The sequence below is a fragment of the Podarcis melisellensis genome, assembly GCF_964234715.1.
Source record: "Podarcis melisellensis genome assembly, chromosome: 16".
NCBI lineage: Eukaryota > Metazoa > Chordata > Lepidosauria > Squamata > Lacertidae > Podarcis > Podarcis melisellensis.
Window position 1 is genome coordinate 8,652,760 of NC_138533.1, and position 23,610 is coordinate 8,676,369.

Consider the following 23,610-nt stretch of genomic DNA (forward strand, 5'->3'; position numbering starts at 1 on the left):
GAACGCCTCCCCCAGCCGCCCGGCTTCGGGGCATCGTCCCGATGCCGGGCGGTGGGGCAGGAACGCCTCCCCCAGCCGCCCGGCTTCGGGGCATCGTCCCGATGCCGGGCGGTGGGGCAGGAACGCCTCCCCCAGCCGCCCGGCTTCGGGGCATCGTCCCGATGCCGGGCGGCGGGGCGAGAAAGCCTCCCCCCGCCGCCCGGCTTCGGGGCATCGTCCCGATGCCGGGCGGTGGGGCAGGAACGCCTCCCCCAGCCGCCCGGCTTCGGGGCATCGTCCCGATGCCGGGCGGTGGGGCAGGAACGCCTCCCCCAGCCGCCCGGCTTCGGGGCATCGTTCCGATGCCGGGCGGTGGGGCAGGAACGCCTCCCCCCACCGCCCGGCATCGGAACGATGTCCCGAAGCCGGGCGGCCGGCGAGAAAGCCTCCCCCCGCCGCCCGGCATCGGAACGATGTCCCGAAGCCGAGCGGCGGGGCGAGAAAACCTTTGTCCCCCCTGCCTGCCTTCCCAGGGGCTTTTAAATCGCCCCGGACAGCGGAGAAGTCCTCCGCTGTCCCGGGCGATTTTAAAATGCCGCCCGCCAGAAGAGGTCGGGGGAAGGCGTTTTCCATAGGAACGCATTAATTGATTTTCAATGCATTCCTATGGAAAACCGTGCATCGCAAGACGAAAAACTCGCAAGACGAAGAGACTTGCGGAACGAATTAATTTTGTCTTGCGAGGCACCACTGTACTTTGAATTGTGTCCCCCCCCGCCCCGTTATGTTTTTGCTGTGATTTTATTGGTATTAGGCGCCCTGAGCCTGGCTCTGGCCGGGGAGGGCGGGGTATAAATAATAAATTATTATTATTAATTATTATTATTATTATTATTATTATTATTATTATTATTATTATTACCAAGTAAGAAGAGTCTGCTGAACCAAGCCAATGTCCCATCCAGTCCATCTTCCTGTTCTCACAATGGCCCACCAGATCCCTGCAGAAAACTGTCAAGCAGGATCTGAGCACAAGAGCACTCTCTGCCCCCCCCCCCCTAGCAACTGGCATTCAGAAGCATTGGTTCCTCCGACCGTGAAGACCAGAGCACCGGCCACCGTGTCAAGTAGCCATTGATAAACCTCTCCCTCCGTGGATCTGCTCCCAATTCCCTTTTAAAGCTATCTAGGTTGGTGGTCATCGCCGCCTCCTGTGGCAGACAGTTCCATAGTTTAACTAAGAGAGTCTTGTGGGGCTGATCAGAATTCTATGCGATATGCTAAATGCCCGAGGGTGGCAGACATGCAGAGGGGCTTTGCAGCACCCACTTCCCAACACTATTTTATTTTATTTAGATTTTATTTAAAGTGTTGGTGCTGACCTTTCAAGCCCTAAATGGCCTCGGTCCTGTATACCTGAAGGAGTGTCTCCACCCCCATCGTTCTGCCCGGACACTGAGATCCAGCGCCGAGGGCCTTCTGGTGGTTCCATCGCGAGCAGTGAGGTTACAAGGGAACCAGGCAGAGGGCCTTCTCGGCAGTGGCACCCACACTGTGGAACGCCCTCCCATCAGATGTCAAGGAAATAAACAACTGTTTGATCTTTAGAAGACATCGGACAGCAGCCCTGTTTAGGGAAGTTTTTAATGTTTGATGCTGTATTGTTTTTAACACTCGATTGGGAGCCGCCCAGAGTGGCTGGGGAAACTCGGCCAGATGGGCAGGGTATAAATAATTTATTATTATTATTATTATTATTATTATTATTATTATTATTATTAATTTGATTGATTGAATTTATATACACCGCCCTAGACCCACAGGTCTAAGGGCAGTTCACATAAAAAGATCACAGTATATAAAATAAAAATAAAAGCAATAGCTTAATAATACACCCCACAAAAGAGCCACATGCCTCGATTCCAGAACACAGGGAGCTGCCTTATAGCCAGAACTCTTGCCCCCAACCCAGTATCACCTCTACTCATCTGGCAGCAGCTCCCTAGGGTCACCACCCCACCTGATCCTTTAAGTGGAGAAGCCGGGGATCAAACCCAGGACCCTTCTGCGAGAAACGCCTTCCGCTGATCTGACCCTTCTTCCGCTGCCGACGCTTCTCTGCCTCCTGGCCCCCGAAGGAGCTGCTCTGAACATCCTGCCCTGGGCTCGGGCAGACGGGTTACTAGAACAAGGCTTTCTCAGGAGGAGCCCCCAGAGACATTTTAATGGGGTGCCTGCTTGCCATTCGTTTCAGCAGCAAGCATACGACAGGAATATTGCCAAGGGCTTCCTGCCACCGCTTGCGAGTGTTTTCAGTTTTAGTGTGTTTTTTTCCCCAGGGCTTCAAGCCATTTTAAAGTTGTGTCTTTGTACAAAGTTATTTTAAACGCCACCATGGAAAAGTGACCATTGCAGGGACCTTATCCCTGCTGGAGGGATCTTGAGACACAGCTTTATTTATCTAATATCCTTCCAGAAGGGGAGCTGATCTTTGCTCTTGGGTCAGAAAAGGAGAGATTCTGCCCTGCTGTGTACCCCACAGATGGCTGCCCAGTTTGAACCAGCAGCTCTCCCTACGAAGTAAACACAGTGGTACCTCAGGTTACATACGCTTCAGGTTACAGACTCCGCTAACCCAGAAATAGCGCTTCAGGTTAAGATCTTTGCTTCAGGATGAGAACAGAAATCGTGCTCCGGCGGCGCAGCGGGAGGCCCCATTAGATAAAGTGCTGCTTCAGCTTAAGAACAGCTTCAGCTTAAGAATGGACCTCCGGAACGAATTAAGTACTTAACCTGAGGTACTAGTGTATATTATTCCTCACAAGAGATAGCTGGTGTTACTAGTGAATTCAGGAGACTTTGAACTGTAAACGGCTTATCTTCAAAAGTAAGGAATTTCCATAAAGTGAGTGTTTTAGTTTTTAACTGGCCCCTGCTGGATCAGGCCAATGGCTCATGTACAAGCCCAGATGGTCATCTGCCATGGATGCTTCAGGTGTAATTGCAGGGGGTTTGACTTGGGGTCCCCCCTTTCAATTCTATGATTCTATACAGGGCCTCCTGACGTCGTCATTGTATACTTTCCAGGTTTCAACTGAGTAAACACGGAAGCATTATCAGGGGGTGGGTGGGAGGCAAAGGCTATTCCTCCAGTGGGGAGGAGAATAGCCAGCCCTACCTTCTCAGCCTGAGCCTCAAGGGACTTGAGATTGTTGGTGACATTCTTCAGCTCCTCTTCCAGCTCCGAACATTTGCTGCAGTGTGTTTGCCGAGGAGGGCGGGGAAGGGAGTAAGAGAGGAAGCCAGAGAGAGAGAGAGAGAGAAATAATGGATGGGAAAGGGAGAAAAAGGAGGACAGGAGAGAAAGAGAAAAGAGTGAATCCATGGATCGAAGAGACTTCAGGAAAGGGGCCTAATAAGGCCAACAATGGCTCCCCGTCCACGGGAGACAAAAGGTTTTGAGGACCCAGGCACCGGCCAAAGACAACACCTTGCAGGCTCTGTAAATCGGGTCACGTAGGAATTGTGTGTGTGTGTATTATAGGCTTGAAGTCTGGCGACTGCGCTTTGTACCGTCAGAACTGCTCTAGAGTTTTGTTTGCGACATCTGTGCCAGTTTCCAGTTCATATTTGGGCACATTTTAATGTGTTGTCTCTGACCAAGTCATACCTCTGGTTCAAGACGCTTCAGGCTGCGCGTTTTCGGGTTACAGACGCGCCGAAACCCAGAAGTACTGGAACAGGTTACTTCCGGTGCTTGTGCATGTGCAGAAGTGCTAAATTGCGCTTTGCACATGCACAGAAGCGCTGAATCGCGACCCGCGCATGCACAGACGCGGCGCTGTGGGTTGCGAATGTGCCTCCCGCACGGATCACGTTCGCAACCCGAGCATCCACTGTAAAGCCTTTTTTTAAAAAAAGGAGTGGCCAGTCATTGGGCCTACAATACCTATCGTCCATGAAGTCCAGAAGTCATTGACTGATGATTAGTTAATTATTCTACAACTGTGATATTCTATTGTTGTTATTTATTGTTTGTGAGCCGCTTTGTGACTCGTGTGAGTGAAAATTGGCATAGAAACATAATAAATTATTGAATGGAATGAATTGGCACTACAACTCCCATTGTCCACAACCCCCGGGGCCACCTGAGGCTCTTTTCCATGCTCTCACCCCCACCAGGAGGTCCGGAGGGCGGCAACACGAGAACAGGGACTTTTCGGTGGTGGAAACGCTTGCGGAACGCTCTCCCCTGAGAGGCTCGACTGGCGCCATCAACTGAATAGCTCTGGGCACCTTCCAAAATGTTTGTTTTCTACCAGGCCTCTGGCTTTTAACTATCTGTGGCTTCCTTGGGCACGTGAGGTATTTTAAATCTTGCCTTTTAAAAAAAACCAGCATGAATATTTTTTAGATTTTTCTACAGATTTTTTAATGCTGGTTTTCAGGTATGTGTTCATTCTAAGATACTTTGAGTTACTTTTTCTTTTTTAAGCAACTAATAAGTTCAGTAAAAGATTACAATCCTACCTTGGGTTAACTTCAGGTTGAGCGTTTTCAGGTTACACTCCGCGGCGACCCGGAAGTAACGGAAGCGTTACTTTCGGGTTTCGCCGCTCGCGCAAGCACAGACGCTCAAAATGATGTCACGTGCATGCACGGGAGCGGCAAAACGCGACCCGTGCACGCGCAGTCGCATGTTACGTTCTACTCAGGATGCAAATGGGGCTCCGGAACGGATCCAGTTCGCATCCAGAGGTACCACTGTATTACTGACTAATAAGTTCAGTAAATAAAACGTCAGGAGCATTAGCACAACGGGGATTTTTGCATACACACACACACACACACACACACACAAGCACGACTACATAGCCTGCAAGCTGCCACGAAAAGCTGCCTGGTATAGGCTCTGGGTCCAGGGTGGAAACCTTGACCTGGAATCCATTAGGCCTCACTGCCATCCTGAAGGAAGCCGCTGTGCCACGGAGCAGGGCCCCAGCAGCTGCAACCTGCTCGGCAGGAAAAGTAAAATGAAGCCAGTTGAAGTCAGAGACAGAGAGAGAAAATACAGAGAGAGCAAGCAAAGCGTATTGAGGAAGCGAGAGGAGAAACGCGCTCGAAGGAGCTTTCTTCTTTGCTTTTTAGGGGGAAAGAAATGGGGAGCAGCACGGGCGTTCGATGGAGCCGGAGGTTGGGAGGGGGCGGGCAGGATGGGTTAGTACCTTTTCTTCAGCCTGAGCAAGGAACTTCAAGTTTTGGTCCATCAACCGGATCTGCTCATCCATGTCCCGGCAACGGCTGTTTAGAAAGGCAGGACCGCGTCGGCAGGCACAAGTTCGGACGGGGTGTTGGGTTGGGGGCAAAAGGAGCAGCAACGGAAAGGACACACACGCACACACAAAGCAGAGCCATAAAAAGGGGGGGGGGAGAAGAAAAAAAAAGTCTGTCACAACATGCAGGCTTGGCGGGGTAAGGAAAGAGGTTTTACGAAGGGGGAGAGAGAGATGGCACAATTCTACAAGCCTCATGCCAGGCAGGGGATATTTCCTGAGAAGACCTGTTAGACCAGGCCCAGAAGTGTGATGGTGAAGTGAGGGTATAAAGCGGTAGCCTGGCCACCTCCGCAAACAGCCCTCCAAGTGTCGGTTGAGGTCCCTGCGCATAGCTGTCAACTTTCAGATTTGAAAATAAGGAATCAGCAGCCTCGAAAATAAGGGATCAGCGGCCTCACCTGTCCCGGGGACGGTCTACGGGATATCTAACAATCCGGGATAGCAGCGGGAAGCAGCGCTGGGATATGGGAATTTCCCACAAAAAAGGGGAAGGTTGACAGCTATGCTCCTGCGCAAGGAGTGGTTCTGTGTGAGGGGACTGCGAACAAGATAGCTGCCAGCTGCTGAAAGAGAGGAGGGCAACTGGCTCAAACACAGCCAGATGGGTGGGTATAAATATTTATTATTATTATTAATAATAATAAGAAGGCAGGCCCCACAGCAGGGCCCCAAATGGCCCTCTCTTCCCTTCCAATGACAGGAACTGTGCATGCCAAGGGAGTCTACAAGAGTGCAGGCCGGTTCTTACCAGGCCACAACAGGGGCGAAAACAACTTAAATATCAAAACCTATTGCCCTTAAGGCTGCAGAGAAACTCAGGTGTAAGAGGGGGAACTGATGACGCTTGGGGCGTCACAAGAGCACCCAAAATAATATTCCATTGTGTTCCAGACAAGGCTGTATGGAGCCTGCACAGCTGGCAAAATGCAGACATTTTGCACAAGAAAAAAAAACATACTCTACCTTGCTGTGTGTGTGTTTTTTTTTGGGGGGGGGGTTGCATGTGGTTTCAAATTCAGATAGTTTCGCATTTTGCAGTTTTATGTGGTTGGTTTTGTTTTTTTCAGGTGGGATACACACAGTCCCAACTGAGAGGGGATAATTTCCAGCCAGGAATTGCACAGGAGGTAATGAAAAGCTCACAATGTAGAGCAGGGTTTTTTTGCAGGGGGTGGGGATAGAATTGTAGTCCTCCGGGTGTTGCTGGACTACAAGTCCCATCAGCACCCAGGCAGCATGGCCCAATGGCTTGGGATGATGGAAGGCGGAGGAGCCTGACAACATCTGGGCCACAGGGCCCCCCACCTTGATGCAGAAGCCCATTTTAGCTCCGTGGGGAGGCTGTTTCCATCCCCTGAGCATGCTGCCGAGCCATGCATCTCCACCCCATCTGCATCTCATGCTCCACAGCTGGAGAAGGGCGATGGTGATGGGCTCAGCCATAAAGATGAGACACTCTCCCAGAGGACAGCCTCCCCACCCCTGTTACCAGGAACCACATGGCGAAGCTGTGTAAGATCTTCTGCATACTTGTAGTCGTGAAGGAGAGAAAGGCAGAGCGGCTACGAAGATGTGAGCACCACAGTGAGAGGGTGGGCCGGGGGTGGGGTGAGGAAAAGGAGGTGAGGGCTGGTGTGCAGGCCCCGTGCAAGAGATCTACACACAACAAGCACAAGCGTGCAACACTTAGTGAGTGTAGCCCTGAGTGCACGTCTATATGGCAAACTAGCGTCAAGTTTTCACAGCAATGCCACTGGCAAAACAGTTCAGCCCAATAAAAGGATGCTGGGAATTCTGGTTCAGCAAAAGGTGCCAGGAATTGGGAGAGGATTCTGGGAGCTGTAGTTTTGTTAAGGGTGTGGAGAGTTGTTAAGAGACACCCCTCCCCAATTCACAGAGTTACAATTCCCAGAGAGGTTTAGCGTTCAATCCCTCTTCTTCCCAGGGAATTCTGGGAATTGCGAGGGCCAACGACGCTCGGCACCCTTAACCAACTAGAGTTCCCAGAATTCTTTGAGGGAAGTCAGGGCTGCTTCAAGAGCTTTAAATGCGCGGTGCAAATGGGGGCGTAGAAACACAGCTTTCCGTGAGAAGAAACAACGGAAACGAGTCGCAGATACCGCCTTACGGCATTAGATGTGCACCCAGTGTGTTTATATTTTAGAGGGGGAAACCTACTGGTGGGAACTTCACCTCACAGACAGGCAGAGAACTAAATGGTTTCCAGTTACCCCAACAACATTCTCTCTGAAGCTAACTTGTGAAGTGGGATCTCAGACTCCCAATTAATACTTTTTAAGGGACCGTGGGACAAAGGACAACAACATATGGTATTAATAGCACTTGCAGGGAACGTATTTCAGCCGTCTTGCAAAAACGACAGGCCTGTCCTTATCAGGCAGCTGCGGAAGATTCACTCGTTTTTGGCAAGGGGCAAAACTCTTGTTGGGGGCAGGGAGTATCACAATGTGTGTTTTTTGCCCAAATGTGGCCTTGCCAGGACCTAGAAGCATGCTTGGCATTTTTTGAGGACTGTCTCGTTTCCTCCTCTTAGCCCCCCGGCCACTCCACCCATCACATCAGCACCCCAGATGTGAAGCAGATGAGATGGAGCCCCAGACACACATCTGGAAGATTGCAACAGGGTGGCCCAGCCATGTTCAAATACAATGAATGAACCCCAAATGATCTTAAACAAGTCGACCAGGGGGTGGGCTCATCACAAATCTCGCCTGTTTCAGAGATATGTGCGGTGGGGGGGGGGGGAGAGGAACAAGGCCCGTTATTGTGACCCAACACTGGAATGTCCTGCTGCGGGAAATCTGTCTGGCGTTCTGTATTTGCCGCTGGATTTTTGGTGCTTCTGTGCTGACCTTCGGTATGGCGCCTGACATGACTGACACCAAATTTAAATTATTGTTATTTCCTTTTTCTAATCTCACTGTGAGCCAGAGTGTGTATCTCACACCAATATGATGAAATCACCTTTGTTCCACTTTTTCCTAACACGGGCCACAATCGCGCTACACACTGAAAGTGCTACGATACCACTTTGAACAGTCGGGGCTTCCCCCAAAGGATTCTGGGAGCTGTCATTTGCTAAGGTATACCTGAAGGAGCATCTCCACCCCCATCATTCAGCCCAGACACTGAGACCCAGCGCCAACAGCCTTGTGGCAGTTCCCTCACTTTGAGAATCCAAGTTTACAGGGAACCAGGCAGAGGGCCTTCCCGGTAGTGGCACCCGTCCTGCGGAACGCCCTCCCGCCAGATGTCAAAGAGAAAAATAACTACCTGATGTTTAGAAGACATCTGGAGGCAGCCCTGTTTAGGGACGTTTTTAATGACTGGTGTTTTAATGTATTTTTAATCTCTGTTGGAAGCTGCCCAGAGTGGCTGAGGAAACCCAGCCAGATGAGCAGGGTACAAATAATAAATTATTATTATTATAAGGGTGCTGAGAATTCTTAGGAGATCCCTATGGCCCACCCAGAGCTATTATTTCCCAGAGTTCCCTGGGAAGAGGGATTGTCTACTAAACCACTTTGGGAATTGTAGCTCGGGGGCGGGGGAACTCTCCTAACAACCCTTCGTACACTTAACATACAATAGTTCCCAGGGTTTTGCAGAGGAAAGCCATGACTGTTAAGGGTCCTGGGAGTTGTTAGGAGAATAAACCCCCTCCCCATTCCCCTCACAGAGCTACAATTTCCAGAGTGGTTTAACAATCAATCCCTCTTCTCAGGGAACTCTGGGAACTGTAAAGGTAAAGGGACCCCTGACCATTAGGTCCAGTCGTGGCCGACTCTGGGGTTGCGGGGCTCATCTCGCTTTATTGGCCGAGGGAGCTGGGTACAGCTTCTGGGTCATGTGGCCAGCATGACTAAGCCGCTTCTGGCAAACCAGAACAGTGCAAGGAAATGCAGTTTACCTTCCCGCCGGAGCGGTACCTATTTATCTACTTGCACTTTGACGTACTTTTGAACTGCTAGGTTGGCAGGAGCTGGGACCGAGCAACGGGAGCTCACCCCGTCGCAGGGATTCGAACCGCCGACCTTCTGATCAGCAAGTCCTAGGCTCTGTGCTTTAACCCACGGCGCCACACGCATCCCATCTGGGAATTGTAGCTCTCCACAAAGAATACAGAGGTCTCCTAACATCTCTCAGCTCCTGGAATTCTTTTGGAGGAAGCCATGACCGCTTAAAGTGGTACGGGCCTGTTTTCAATGTATGCTGTGAATGTGGCCACAATGAAGGCCTAACTCCATCAACCTAAGTACCACAATGCAGAGGGACTAAGAGAGGCTCACCTCTCTACATAGGAAAGAATCCACAGGTGTTTTTTTAAAAAAAGCCACTGGTCTGTATACCATATCCCCTGCCAAAAAACCCAGTTAAGATTTTCCACTAAAAAGAGAGAGAAAATGGGAAAGTGGAGACCCACAATTCCTTCTAGCCAGCAGAGGCTGCCTCTAACCTTCGCCCCACACGCTGGGCCTTGCCTAACAGGGAGTTTGAAGGTGAGCTCGCTCGTGTTAAAAGCTTCCATGCAGCAGGGTGCCTCATGCAAAGAGAGAAAGAGAGAGAGAAAGAAAGAGAGAGAAGAAGAAGAAAACACTCACGACTCTGCCAGCTCAGCTCTCTCCTCTGTACGCTCCAGATCACCTTCGATGATGACCAATTTCCGGGCAACCTGGGAGGAGAAGAAGAAATGATCGTCAATTGGATTTGCTACCTGCCCTTCGCCAGGAATTGTGGATTTCCTCTCCCCAAAGAGGTGCGCCTGGTACCTTCACTGCACAGCTATCACTGTACCCTGAAGATATGCCTCTGTAAACTGGCCTCTGGCCTCACTCTAGCTGTTTTAAACGATTTTTAATGCTGTACTTCATATTACTGAAACCTGCCCTGGGACCTTCTGATGGAGGGCAGCTGATGAACCTAATAGCATTAACCGTGATCCCAGGGCAGGTTTCCAACCATTTAAAAGCACAAGATTAAAATCATTTATACGTCTCAGGACACCAATACCTCAATGGCCGCCTCTTCCCATATAAACTGACCCACACCATGCGATTGTTCTTTTGTGACAAGCCTTTGGTTCTGAATCATCGGTGGCCTCCTTGAGTGAGTGAGATGTCTTAAACATGCTTTTTTAAAAGCAGGGTTGTCATATATATATTATATATATATATATATATGTGTGTGTGTGTGTGTTTCTTTTATGCCAGTTTTACTGGATGTGTAAGTTTATATAGTGTTTTTTACATAGTGTATATATAAAGGCAAGCCATGAATTTAATAAATAATAGCAGTAATTTGAAATCAATAAAAAGGTGGGGAACCCTCCAGCCTGGTCAGACCACCAGGCTTCCACATTTCGCCCACAAAGCAGTCCCCCCCCCGAACCCACCTGCCCCACACATGACATCATACAGGCAACTCCTCAATTTAGGTGGGGGTTATGTTTCGAGGCCCCACATGTTTAAGTGGAACTGTGTATACAGTAGTACCTCTGGTTACAAACTTAATTCGTTCTGGAGGTCTGTTTCTTAACCCGAAACCATTCTTAACCTGAGGTACCACTTTAGCTAATGGGGGTCTCCTGCTGCGGCTGACGCACAATTTGTTCTCATCCTGAGGTAAAGTTCTTAAACCGATGTACTACTTCGGGGTTAGCGGAGCCTGTAACCCAAAGTGTTTGTAACCCAAGGTACCCCTGTATTTAAAACACCATTGAAAGAGCCTGCGCACATACTGCACGCACGTAAATAAAATAATAATAATAATTTATTTATACCCTGCCCATCTGGCTGGGCTTCCCCAGCCACTCTGGGCGGCTTCCAACAAAATATTAAAATGGCGGGGTTGCCTGCATATGACATCAAATGTGGATCAGGGAGTGGCGCAGCCGCAGAAAGCAGGACTGAACTCCCTGTGTGTCATGAGGGAGGAGTTCAAGGCGCATCGGCTGTGGTTCCTCACCTCCTCGTACTTCCTGTCGGCCTCCTCAGCGATGTGCTTGGCCTCCTTCAGCTGGATCTCCTGCAGCTCCATCTTCTCTTCATCTTTCAGGGCTCTGTTCTCAATTACCTTCATGCCTCTGAGGGAGAAGGGCGGGGGGAAGAAGGGATTGTCAGCCTCCAAGACGTGACATTCCTCTGCTCTCCCAGTCCGCAGAAAGGACTTGGGGACAGGTGTGGCCTCTCCAAAACAAGAACATCTCTGGCACACAGAAGGCTAGCAATGCCAGAGAAAGGCCTAACCTTCTCCCCGGTTACACACACCAAGGGGTGTGATTCAGTTACCGTATTTTTCGCTCCATAAGACGCACCTAGTTTTTAGAGGGTTAAAAATCTGGCTGCGTCAGTCCCTTCTCCCTCCTGGGGAAAAGCCACGCGGAGCTTGTGTGTGGCTCTAGGGGGCTTTTCCTGCCTGCCTCCCCCCTGCATTCACTCCATAAGATGCACACACATTTCCCCTTACTTTTTAGGAGGGGAAAAGTGCATCTTATGGAGAGAAAAATACGGTATATGACACCAACCCACCTACCCAGAGTTTATACATAGCTTTGCTCAGTGCAAACAAGCTCTGAGGCAGGCACCCCCAAACTCAGCCCTCCAGATGTTTTTTTGGGACTACAATTCCCATCATCCCTGACCATTGGTCCTGTTAGCTAGGGATGATGGGAGTTGTAGTCCCAAAAAACATCTGGGAGGGCTGAGTTTGGGGATGCCTGCTGTAAGGAGCCCCTTCCTCTTGCAGATGCACCCACCTACCTTTCACTCTCATCTGCAGCTTTCTCAGCTTCCTCCAACTTCTGCAAGGCTGTCGCAAGGCGCTCCTGGGCCCGGTCCAGCTCCTCTTCCACGAGCTGAATGCGGCGGTTCAAGGATGCTACTTCTGCCTCGGCCTGGAGAGGAAGGGGAAAACACCAATGTGGGCATTGGAGTACATTGGAATGGACTTGCTTGTTCCCCACCCCATTTAAGCAAACACAAGTTTCTAGCCCTTAAGAATGCTGTGCCGGCTGGAACCTCATTCAAACCATCTCTGGCTTTCTTAAGATGCAGTGTTTAGCGATAGGGCAGGGGTCAGCAACCCGCGGATCAAGAGCCTCATGTGGCTCTTTTACACCTTTGCCGCGGCTCTGGGGCGGATACTAGCGAGGGGAGGAGGCGCATTGTGCGCCCCGACACTCCCCACTGTGGGGGGCGCTGTACTGGCTGTGACCTCACATGGGGCGGTGCGTGCGTTAGTCACGCACCGTCCCGACGTCACCTTCCCGCCCGCCCGCTACATTGTAAGGGGCATGTACGCTGGTCACTGTTTTGAAGGGGAGTGAAGAACACACACACACAAAGGTAACTTGTTAATTTAACTTTTAATTCTATGAGGAGGAGTAATTCTGAGGGGTCAAACAGAGAAATAATATAAAAGTGACAAAAAAGTTATTTTTATAATGACGAGTTTTGTGGCTCCCAGTTTTTTTTTCTTTGGAAACGGGTCCAAGTGGCTCTTTTTGTCTTAAAGGTTGCAGACCCCTGCGATAGGGCTTAAGACAAGGGTTGGGAGAACCAATTTCAGCCTGAAGGCAATCTTCCAATAGCGGCGGGTAGGGCCATGTGCGAAAGTGGGCGCAGTAGGGATGGAGACAGCTACCTTTTGCACTGTCGTAGTCAGAACTGTCTCTGCTTCCAACTAGCACCATCTCTCCAGGCAGAGAGACATCTCCCCACCCCCATTTCACTGGCAATCTTTTTTTTAAAATATAATTTTTAATGGAACATACCAAAATAACACACACCAAAAATATATATAAAAAAAGATCTCTAGAAGTGAACTTAGAAGTGAACACAGCAGGAAAAATTTCCATACCAAGACCGAGTATAACAGATTGATATTACACGCTTCCAAGTAGCACAAATGGGCTTACGTGTTCCTGTAAGGTAAAGGTAAAGGGACCCCTGACCATTAGGTCCAGTCGTGGCCGACTCTGGGGTTGCTGCGTTCATCTTGCTTTATTGGCCGAGGGAGCCGGCATACAGCTTCCTGGTCCTGTGGCCAGCAGGACTAAGCCACTTCTGGCGAACCAGAGCAGCGCACAGAAACGCCGTTTACCTTCCCGCCAGAGCGGAACCTATTTATCTACTTGCACTTTGACGTGCTTTCGAACTGCTAGGGTGGCAGGAGCAGGGACCGAGCAACGGGAGCTCACCCCGTCGCAGGGACTCAAACCGCCAACCTTCTGATTGGCAAATCCTAGGCTCTGTGGTTTAACCCACAGCGCCACCCGTGTCCCTACATGTTCCTGTACCACATTATAAAAAAGACTCCCATTTCTCCATGAATACATTCTCTTGCTGTCTACCCTCTCCAGTTCTAAACAAATGTGTGCGAGCTTAAAACTTGAATTTTATGACTCAGGTCTTAGTTACCCATTCTCTCATGCATAGTGTTCTAATCCCCCCCCCCAACACACACAGACAGAGAGGGATGTGGTGTTATTAATTCCCTGTCGTCTGTTAGTACAGTTTCTTTAACATATCCAGAAAGCAAAGAGGCCCTGTAGGCAAAGTTTAGCCTGTTACTACTGCAATTTCCGTTGCTGCATCTTCCCAAATTTTTCTGATTTTTAGGATGCGTCCAGAATATATGTCATATTGCAACCTGTTATTTATTTATTTTATAACAGGTGTGGGGAACTGCTGGCCACCCAGATGCTGCTGGACTGTGACTCCCATTGTCCTTGTCCAAAAATCCAGTAGGCTCTTATTTTCATTGTGAAACAGCTTGCTATTGCTTAAGGTTATCACTACTCTTGTGGACTGAGAGGCTCAGCTCCGCTGACAGTCCCAAGACAGGCAAGCTTTCCAGCAGGAAGTGACTTGCAGCAGAACTTTCCCATAATAGGATATTTTCTGCTGCTCCTTAAAAAGCAAAGACATAATCGTTCCTTATTTTTATTAAATCAACAACGAAGCCAGCCCAAGTGGCCATTCCACAAAGTTGTTGCTTATAACGTGTTTTTTTAAAATGTTTTTATTTTCCATACCAAACAGCATTACAAAAATAATACTGATTAGGGTATGCATTTAAGCATAAACATAGATTTCTCCCCCCAAAAAGAGTATTTCAGGATTCAGATTACATTTCTTTTAAAACACAATACATTCCACAAGTAGGATTACCAGTAATAATCTCCTATTTAACAAGACACTGGATCTACTATAATATCTAACATTAGTTTTTCCTGTACATTGTTTTCTATAACCCATGGGTAGGCAAACTAAGGCCCGGGGGCCAGATCCGGCCCAATTGCCTTCTAAATCCGGCTCGTGGGAGGTCCGGGAATCAGCGTGTTTTTACATAAGTAGAATGTGTGCTTCTATTTAAAATGCATCTCTGGGTTATTTGTGGGGCCTGCCTGGTGCTTTTCCATGAGTAGAATGCATCTTTGGGTTATTTGCGGGGCATAGGAATACGTTCATATTTTTTCTCCTTCAAAATATAGTCTGGCCCCCACAAGGTCTGAGGGACAGTGGATGGCCCCCTGCTGAAAAAGATTGCTGACCCCTGCTACAACCTATAATAATAAAAAATTACTCCATTAATTAGGTGCAAATTTCATTTTTCTCAGTTCATCTAATCCTCCTTCGGTTCACCTAACACTTCAAGTTGCAGCTAGCTTTCTTTAGAGACTGATGCAAGGAAGCATGAACATGTACGAGATACACAGTAAGATATAGTTTTCCTCAAGGATCACAGACAGACTCAGACGACTTCCACAAGCGGCGAAATTCTGAGTAAGCGTTATAAAATGACCCACATTTCCTGCCCTGATATAATACCTCGCCAAATTCAATCACTTGCTACTCAGCCAAAACAAATAAAAGGAAGGATACAAATGCGCGTATCTGTATTCAGGCCTATGACTCATTAAGCTGTGACCTGGGAGACCACAGTTCAGCAGCACAGCTCACTGGGTGTGAACCTGGGAGCCAGTCAATGCCTTTGCAGCCTAACCTACCTCACAGGGTTGCTGTGGGATTACGTGAGGGAGGAGAACAGTGCATGCCACCTTGAGCTTCCTTGGAGAGGAAAAGGTGGGATAAAAATGCAACAAGGGAGCCAGCATGGTATACGAGCGGTGGACTCGTAATCTGGTGAACCGGGTTCGCTTCCCCGCTCCTCCACATGCAGCTGCTGGGTGACCTTGGGCCAGTCACACTTCTCTGAAGTCTCTCAGCCCCACTCACCTCACAGAGTGTTTGTTGTGGGGCAGGAAGGGAAAGGAGAATGTTAGCCGCTTTGAGACTCCTTCGGGTAGTGATAAAGCGGGATATCAAATCCAAACTCTTCAATAAGTAAATAGACAGGACATCCCCAGAAAAAAGTTTACTGCTGCCTCTCCATACCCCCCATAAAAAAGCCATGTACAGAAAGGTGTTTTTATTTTACGAAATCTGTATACCGCTTGGCTGTGAAACGAACCTCTAAGTACTTCACAAAAAACACAAAGCAAACGTTTAAATTGCTATTGAGCTGTCATGCCTTCTCACCGAAGAGCAGACCTGTTGAATTTAATGGACGAAGCAGACTAAAAGTCTTGTTAATTTACATGGGTGTACTCTTGAGTACAACTTAGTACTTTAAACCTAAGCCCATAATTTCCTCTGAATGAATGCGATGTTTAAACCACACTTTCAGGTTCCTGCCTCTCCCCCAAAACGCCATGTTTCAATCAAATTGTTTTAGCTCCTGGAAAAAGCAAGTCAATGTGATGCACAGATGTCAACCCGATTTAGAGAGAGGGTTTCCATGGAGGAAAAAATCTCTGTTGAGAGGTCATTTTCAAGCAGGAAGATGTGGCTAGGCAAGGTAACGCTGAGTCCATTTCTGACTGCCAAGCAGCAGTTAAGGAAGCCACAGCCTTTCTCCATGAAAGAGAGAGCAACCGCAAAACACTGGAATGTCCCAAGTCACTGGGAAACACGGTTTAGCCACCACCCAGATCTCCTTCGTATTTTGGATCCAATTCCTGTCCCTGCAAGGAGTGTCCGGGTTTAGTCCAGGATGCTGAGCTCAATGGGCCGTTGCCCTGAACCAACCAGCTCTTATGCTCCTGTTCAGCCTCTTGCCCACACAGTTGTGGTCCCTCCTTTGTGTAGCCTGACCTGCCACCCACCCACCGCAGCCCACCAGAACGGGCCAGAAGCTCCTCAACCAGCCACTGCAAAAGGCAGGGCCGGCAGCAGTGGGACGAAAGGAGGAAGCAGGACCCAAAATTATAAGGTAGGAAAAACTTGGAAAGCAGGGTGCTTTCCAGGGTTTAAGAGGACCGGAGAGGAAAGCAGCACGCTCCACCCTGGTCAGAAGTCAGCCTCCAGAGAGAGATGGGGGGAGCCACTGACTCACCCTGCCTTGGACACAGCTGCATCAGAGGGAGTGTCACAGCAAAAACCAAAGGCTTCTGGAATATAGTATATGACAAGCTTAAAAAAATGTTTAAGTATAACTTTATGAAAAATACCGAAGTTTTTCTACTATGGATAACGGACACATGTATAGCAAGAGAAGATCAGAAAATATTCCTCTATGCCGCAGGAGCAGCAAGGATCCTAGTTGCTAAAAACTGGAAAAAAAGAAATCTGTGCCAACAAAAAGGGAATGCCAAGACAAACCGTTATAGAGTATATTGAACTGGCTAGATTAACAGAAGCAATTAGAGATCACGCTAGGCAAGAGTTTCAAAAAGCATGGGGAAAATGCAGAGAATACTTCACAAAACAGTGCCCTAAAATACATACTTGGGTCTTGTTCCGATTAATGTCTGCAGGAGACTTTGTGGATATTTAAGTTATAATTAGAAAAATCTTATTATTCATAAAGGAAACAGCTTACAAGAAGTAAATAAGGAGGCCAGATACAGGATGAAGGAAGTCTTTTATTTGGTTGTTTGTATTGTTGTATGTTATGCTTATTGTATGTTATGTTCACGTTTAATGAGGGTGGATTTCTGTATTGGGTTTTTTTTTTGTTATGTTGTAAATATAACTTCCGAGAAAAAACAACAACCAGAGGGAGTGTCACAGCAAGGGCAATGAGAGGCAAAAAGCCTGGAGGAGCTAGGGCTGGCCAGCACAGACCAGAGGGAGCCAGTGTGTGAGAGTCAGCCTCCAAAGGCTGTGGACTACGGCTCCAAGCATCCCTGACCACTGGCTATTTGCTGGGGCTGACGGGAGTTGGAGTCCGACAGCCGGGTGCCACACTGGTTGTCCCTGGCATTGCGCTAGATGGGCTCTGTATCAGCCAGTTCCCCCTTCCCGTTCTTTTGCTGTTTGTCCCTGGAGCCTGGAACTCTGGGACAGACTGCTTCCGGACATGGAGGTTTGAGTCTCAGGAGAGAGAGAGAGGTCAAATCAGCCTCTTTCGTGAACTGGCTTAATCCCTCTTTAGAGGAGTCTGCGACAATACAAGATTAACGTCTCGTCACCGCGGTAGGGAGCCCCACAGGGAATGCTGACCCGAGGAACGCTCACTGCTGGCTCTCCGCAAGCCTTGCCCAGAATAGATCCTAAGGAGTCGTGCAGAGGTGAGAAGCAGAGGGGAAATGGCAAAAGATTGCCTCGCCCTCCTCTTCCGTTAGCCGAGGGGTCTACAACCAATTTAGGACCACAGGTGAAGTTGGAGGCTTGTGCAAGTGCCGCTGACGTCCAACACTCACTTTCCTCCCCATTACCTGGATTAGCATCGGCCCATACCCCAAAGGAGGGACGCGGGTGGCGCTGTGGGTTAAAACACAGAGCCTAGGGCTTGCCGATCAAAAGGTTGGCGGTTCGAATCCCCGCGATGGGGTGAGCTCCCGTTGCTCGGTCCCTGCTCCTGCCAACCTAGCAGTTCGAAAGCGGGAAGGTAAATGGTGTTTCCGTGCGCTGCTCTGGTTCGCCAGAGGCGGCTTAATCATGCTGGCCACATGACGCGGAAGCTGTACGCCGGCTCCCTCGGCCAATAAAGCGAGATGAGTGCCGCAGCCCCAGAGTCGGTCACGACTGGACCTAATGGTCAGGGGTCGCTTTACCTTTAATATACCCCAAAGACAGAAATAAAGCCCCCCCCCCCGACACACATCACTTATCCAAGGGATCTGGGCAAAGGCTGCTTTTTTCAAGGAACTCGAGTCAAAGTCAGACCTGAGTCTCAAAAACGACACAGACCTGAGATAGGGAGTGGGGAAATTATGCCGCTCTTTCCAACTTCCTGCTTCAGCTCTACGTCCTTTTTAGAGGCAACCGTCCTCTAAAAACCGTCCACAACCGTCCTCTAAAAACTGTCCACACCCCTTCATGGACAAAGGGGGTCGTGAATGCGTTGGGGCTTTGTAAACACCCAGCAAAGACCTCAAGGGATGTTGCTAGACAGAAAAAGGCCTTCCACGAATGCAAGGGAACCCAAGGGAACCCTGCCCGTTACTCCTCACAGCTCCATCTCAGCAAAAAGTAGAAAGTGTCACCCCTCTTCCAAGCTGCAGGATGACGCATCATGCCATGCCATATGGAGCTTTAAAAAGAACCTGCCGCCGCAGCTTACATGACAATCTGTCACCACAGGTGTGACATTAATCCAAGAAAGGCTTGGAATCACCTTTCCAATGGGGCTTAAGTTAGGGTTACCAGACATCCCCGTTTCCCAGGGACAGTCCCCGGATTTGCGAATAAGTCCCCGGACAAATTCTATCCCCAGATTTCATCTAATGTCCCCGGGAAACACAGCAGTGGCAGTCTCAGCAGCCTGGAGCAGTTGGCTCTGGCTGGCTTCGGGAGCTGCCCAGAAGTCCCCACATGATGGTAGTGCAGGGGCTCTCAGATGCAGCTTCCGGGCTGCGTCCACCTCCCCTGACCCCAGCAACTAAGCTGTGAAGGGAGGCTTCATGCTGCCTGTCAAGCAGCCTCCCAACTCCTACTTGTGTGCAAGCAGGATCGGGGCAGGGATCTCTCAGTTGTGAAGAGAGGCTTCACGCTGCCTATCAGAGCTTGCGTGCAAGCAGGAATGAGATTGGGGCTGCTCTGATGGGAAGGAAGGCATAGCACTGCCCAAGCCTCACCGCAGCTGCCGCTCTCAGCCCTCCTTCTCCGCCGTCCATGCCTGACCCACCAAGCACCGCTTCCCCACCACCACCAAAGCACCAACAACTCAGGGGCTGCCCAGGTTCATGGAGAAAGGAGATAGAAGCCTCGGAGGAAGGGGAAACGTGGCGGTTGAGGTCAAGGCGGTGGCCGCCCCTCTACCACCGCCATTGCTGCAGCATCAACGTTCCGAACGTGTAGTATTTATTTATTTAAAGTCTCCCTGGATTCATTGAAAAAAATCTGGTAACCTTAGTGTAAGTGTCTGTGTGTTTGTGTGTGTCTGTGGCAAGGGTTAAAGCAGAGCTTTCCAAACCATGTGTCACGACACGCTACCTACGGTCTGTGTGTTACGCAAACGCTCCTCCCGGGGCTGCAAAGGGGTAGTTTAACCTCCAGTTTTCTAGTAAAATGATGCATGTCTAAAAAGTGGGTCACCAACATGAAAAGTTTGGAAATCTCTGGGTTAAGGCCACCAAGATGGTAGGAGCTTATCTGGGCAGCCACTGCCTTTCCTGGCTGCTCTGGGGAAAGGTCACAGAAAGCCCCTGGTTTGATCCCCAACATCTCCAGGACAGGTAGGGCTGGGAATGTCCTGGAGTGTAGTACAGTGGTACCTCGCAAGACGAAATTAATTCGTTCTGCGAGTTTTTTCATTCTACGAGTTTTTTCGTCTTGCGAAGCACGGATTCCCTGGGTATTAACAGTTTTAAGAAAAAGGAAACAAACTCGCAAGACGTTTTCGTCTTGCGAAGCAAGCCCATAGGGAAATTCGTCTTACGAAGAGACTCAAAAAACGAAAAACTCTTTTGTCTTGCGAGTTTTTCGTCTTACGAGGCATTCGTATTGCAAGGTACCACTGTAATACTGAGCTAATATAGTCTGATTCGAAACAAGGCAGCTTCCCAAGTTCTTATACATCTCATCCAAGGGGCGGTGGCAGAACAGGCGAGATGGCCAGAAAGATCCAGTGATGTTGCTGTGCGCTGCAAATTAAGACCGTATCTGCAAGCAAAGGATATCTGGCATTCTTGTTATCTCGGTTAAAATTATCAAAGTTTGCATCGTTGACAACATATTCCAGAACTGAAGAATTCTAGGCATCTGGCAGCAAGAACGCACACGCCTGACTTTGCAAAAATAAATACACGAAGAGACTCTTTGCTTTTTCTCACTTGCCAGGTCCGTCAGGATTTGGGATGGGGGGCACAACAGCAGAAGGCGGTCCACACACTGGCTTAGCCAAGCAAAAGTACAGTCTGAAATACTGAAATAAACAGGCTGCCACTTATTCAAGTATCACATTTATACGGCGGCTTTTCTCCAAGAAGATCAAGGTTGCATGACCATCTGTTATGAATGCTTTATAGCCGAGATTCATAAATGGCGGAGGCGGGTCAGGGTTGGACCATACAGCCCTCAGAGTCCTTTCCAGCCCTACAATTCTATGAAGCAGTTTTCTCACTCCTCATTTTATCCTTCTAACAACCCTGTTGAGGTAGATCAGGTTGGAAGTGAGTGACTGGCCCAATGTCACCCAGAAAGTTTCATGGCCAGACAGGGATTTGAACCCTGGTCTCTCCCAGCTCCTAACCCATGGGTAGGCAAACTAAGGCCCGGGGGCCGGATCCAGCCCAATCGCCTTCTAAATCCGGTCCGGGAATCAGCGTGTTTTTACATGAGTAGAATGTGTGCTTCTATTTACAATGCACCTCTGGGTTATTTGTGGGGCATAGGAATTCGTTCATTTCCCCCCCCCCAAAAAAAAATACAATCCGGCCTACCATAAGGTCTGTGGGACAGTGGACCGACCCCCTGCTGAAAAAGTTTGCTGACCCCTGTCCTAACCCCTGCACCACTGCTGGTCCCCCACTGGACCTGAGCCTATGCGCAACGTCACAAGTGCCGTTCTACTGCTGCCACAAGCACATAAGAGGAGCCCTGCTGGATCAGACCATTGTCCCACCTAGTCATAGAATCACAGAACTGTAGAGTTGGAAGGGTCCCGCAAGGGTCATCTAGCCCAGTGTTTCCCAACCTTTTTTGGGCAAAGGCACACTTGTTTCATGAAAAAAATCTTGAGGCACACCACCATTAGAAAATGTTTAAAAAATTAACTGTGTGCCTATATTGACTATATATAAAGTAACTCTCTTTAATAGGCATCAAATAAACACAAAGAAAGTATTTTATAATTACTTTATTATGAAATAGGACGCACCTACTTTTTTTGGGGGGGGGAAATAAAGGAAAAAATTTTTTCCTTTATTTCCCCCCCCCAAAACCAGGTCGGGGAACAGTGGGATGGCGGTGCTGCGCCTCCCCGCTGTCCCCCGAGCTTGTGGGGCTGGCCCATGTCTGCCTGGCGCGAGGGGCGCTCTGCTTCAGCGCGGTGTGCCGTGGGAGGGAGGCGGGCGAGTCGGGCGGCGGGAGCAAGGCTTGCGGACGGCAGCCGGCAGCGCGGAGCACGGCGCGCCCTTCGGAGGACGCCCCGTGCTCCGCGCTGGTGTTGGCCAGCCTTGCGCACCCGGGGGATCTCCCCCCGAGAGCGCAAGGCTTGCGGGCCGCAGCTGGCAGCGCGGAGCAAGGGGCGCCCTTCGGAGGACGCCCCGTGCTCCGCGCTGGTGCTCCGCGCGTCGGGCGGCAGGCTACAGTCCGCAGCATGGGGAACCCTCTGTTTCAGGGTGCCCCACGCGCCCCCCGGGTGCGCAAGGCTTGCCAACACGAGTGCGGAGCACGGGGCATCCTCCGAAGGGCGCCCCGTGCGCCGCGCTGCCAGCTGCCGCCCGCAAGCCTTGCGCTCTCGGGGGGAGATCCCCCAGGTGCGCAAGGCTGGTCAACAGCAGCGCGGAGCACGGGGCGTCCTCCAAAGGGCGCCCCGTGCTCCCGGCTTCCGCCCGCAAGCCTTGCGCTCTCGGGGGGAGATCCCCCGGGTGCGCAAGGCTTGCCGACACCAGCGCGGAGCACGGGGCGTCCTCCGAAGGGCGCCCCGTGCTCCGCGCTGCCAGCTCCCTCCCGCAAGCCTTGCGCTCTCGGGGGGAGATCCCCTGGGTGCGCAAGGCTTGTCGACACCTGCGCGGAGCACGGGGCGTCTTCCGAAGGGCGCCCCGTGCTCCGCGCTGCCAGCTGCCGCCCACAAGCCTTGCGCTCTCGGGGGGAGATCCCCCGGGTGCGCAAGGCTTGCCGACACCAGCGCGGAGCACGGGGCGTCCTCCGAAGGGCGCCCCGTGCTCCGCACTGCCAGCTGCCGCCCGCAAGCCTTGCGCTCTCGGGGGGAGATCCCCCGGGTGCGCAAGGCTGGCCAACACCAGCGCGGAGCACGGGGCGTCCTCCGAAGGGCGCCCCGTGCTCCGCGCTGCCAGCTGCCGCCCGCAAGCCTTGCGCTCTCGGGGAGAGATCCCCCGGGTGCGCAAGGCTTGCCGGCACCAGCGCGGAGCACGGGGCGTCCTCCGAAGGGCGCCCCTTGCTCCGCGCTGCCAGCTGCGGCCCGCAAGCCTTGCACTCTCGGGGGGAGATCCCCCGGGTGCGCAAGGCTGGCCAACACCAGCGCGGAGCACGGGGCGTCCTCCGAAGGGCGCGCCGTGCTCCGCGCTGCCGGCTGCCGTCCGCAAGCCTTGCTCCCGCCGCCCGACTCGCCCGCCTCCCTCCCACGGCACACCAGGCAACGTCTCGCGGCACACTAGTGTGCCGCGGAACACCGGTTGGGAAACACTGATCTAGCCCAACCCCCTTGCCAGCATCCTGTTCTCACCGTGGCCAACCTGCCGTCTGTAGGAAGCCTCCCCAAAACCAGACCTGAAAACAGCAGCGACTTCCCTGCTTGCGATTCACAGCTACTGGTATTCAGAGGCTTACTGCTTTTAACAATGGAAGGAGAACACGGCCATCGTGGCAGCCATGAATTTCATCTAAGCCTCTTTCAAAAGCCGTCCAAGTTGGCAGCGATTGCTACCTCTTGCGCGAGGGAATCCCGTAGCACGCTGCAAAGAAATGCTTCCTTTTTGTCTGTCCCCAAATCCTCCAGAGTTCGGCTTCTTTGAATGACCTCAAGTTCTAGCGCAGGCAAAGAACAATTTACGCACGTTCCCACTGAAACGCGACCACGCGCCAAAGCCTAAGTGACTTTAAAAATAGCAAAAAGAGCACAGGGAGGGCAAAACGGCAATCCT

General features: G+C 50.6%; 1 protein-coding gene across 15 annotated transcripts in view; it reads right to left on the reverse strand.

Moving 5' to 3' along the window:
* TPM3 (tropomyosin 3) overlaps positions 1-23,610 on the reverse strand; it is a gene marked incomplete at its 3' end in the record, with an annotated part of 78,162 nt that overhangs the window by 20,734 nt on the left and 33,818 nt on the right. For 9 of the 15 annotated variants that reach the window (XR_014163489.1, XM_081891870.1, XM_081891874.1 and 6 more), the window contains 4 exons: positions 12,095-12,228; positions 11,301-11,418; positions 9,938-10,008; positions 3,158-3,233 (listed from right to left, as the gene is read on the reverse strand). Coding sequence is in view for 14 of the 15 variants with exons in the window: in XM_081891870.1 (XP_081747996.1) it covers positions 3,158-3,233; positions 9,938-10,008; positions 11,301-11,418; positions 12,095-12,228 (399 nt within the window). Of the gene's footprint in view, positions 1-3,157; positions 3,234-5,204; positions 5,281-9,937; positions 10,009-11,300; positions 11,419-12,094; positions 12,229-23,610 lie in introns of all 15 variants that reach the window. The other 6 variants (XM_081891871.1, XM_081891877.1, XM_081891869.1 and 3 more) reach the window with 1 other exon arrangement.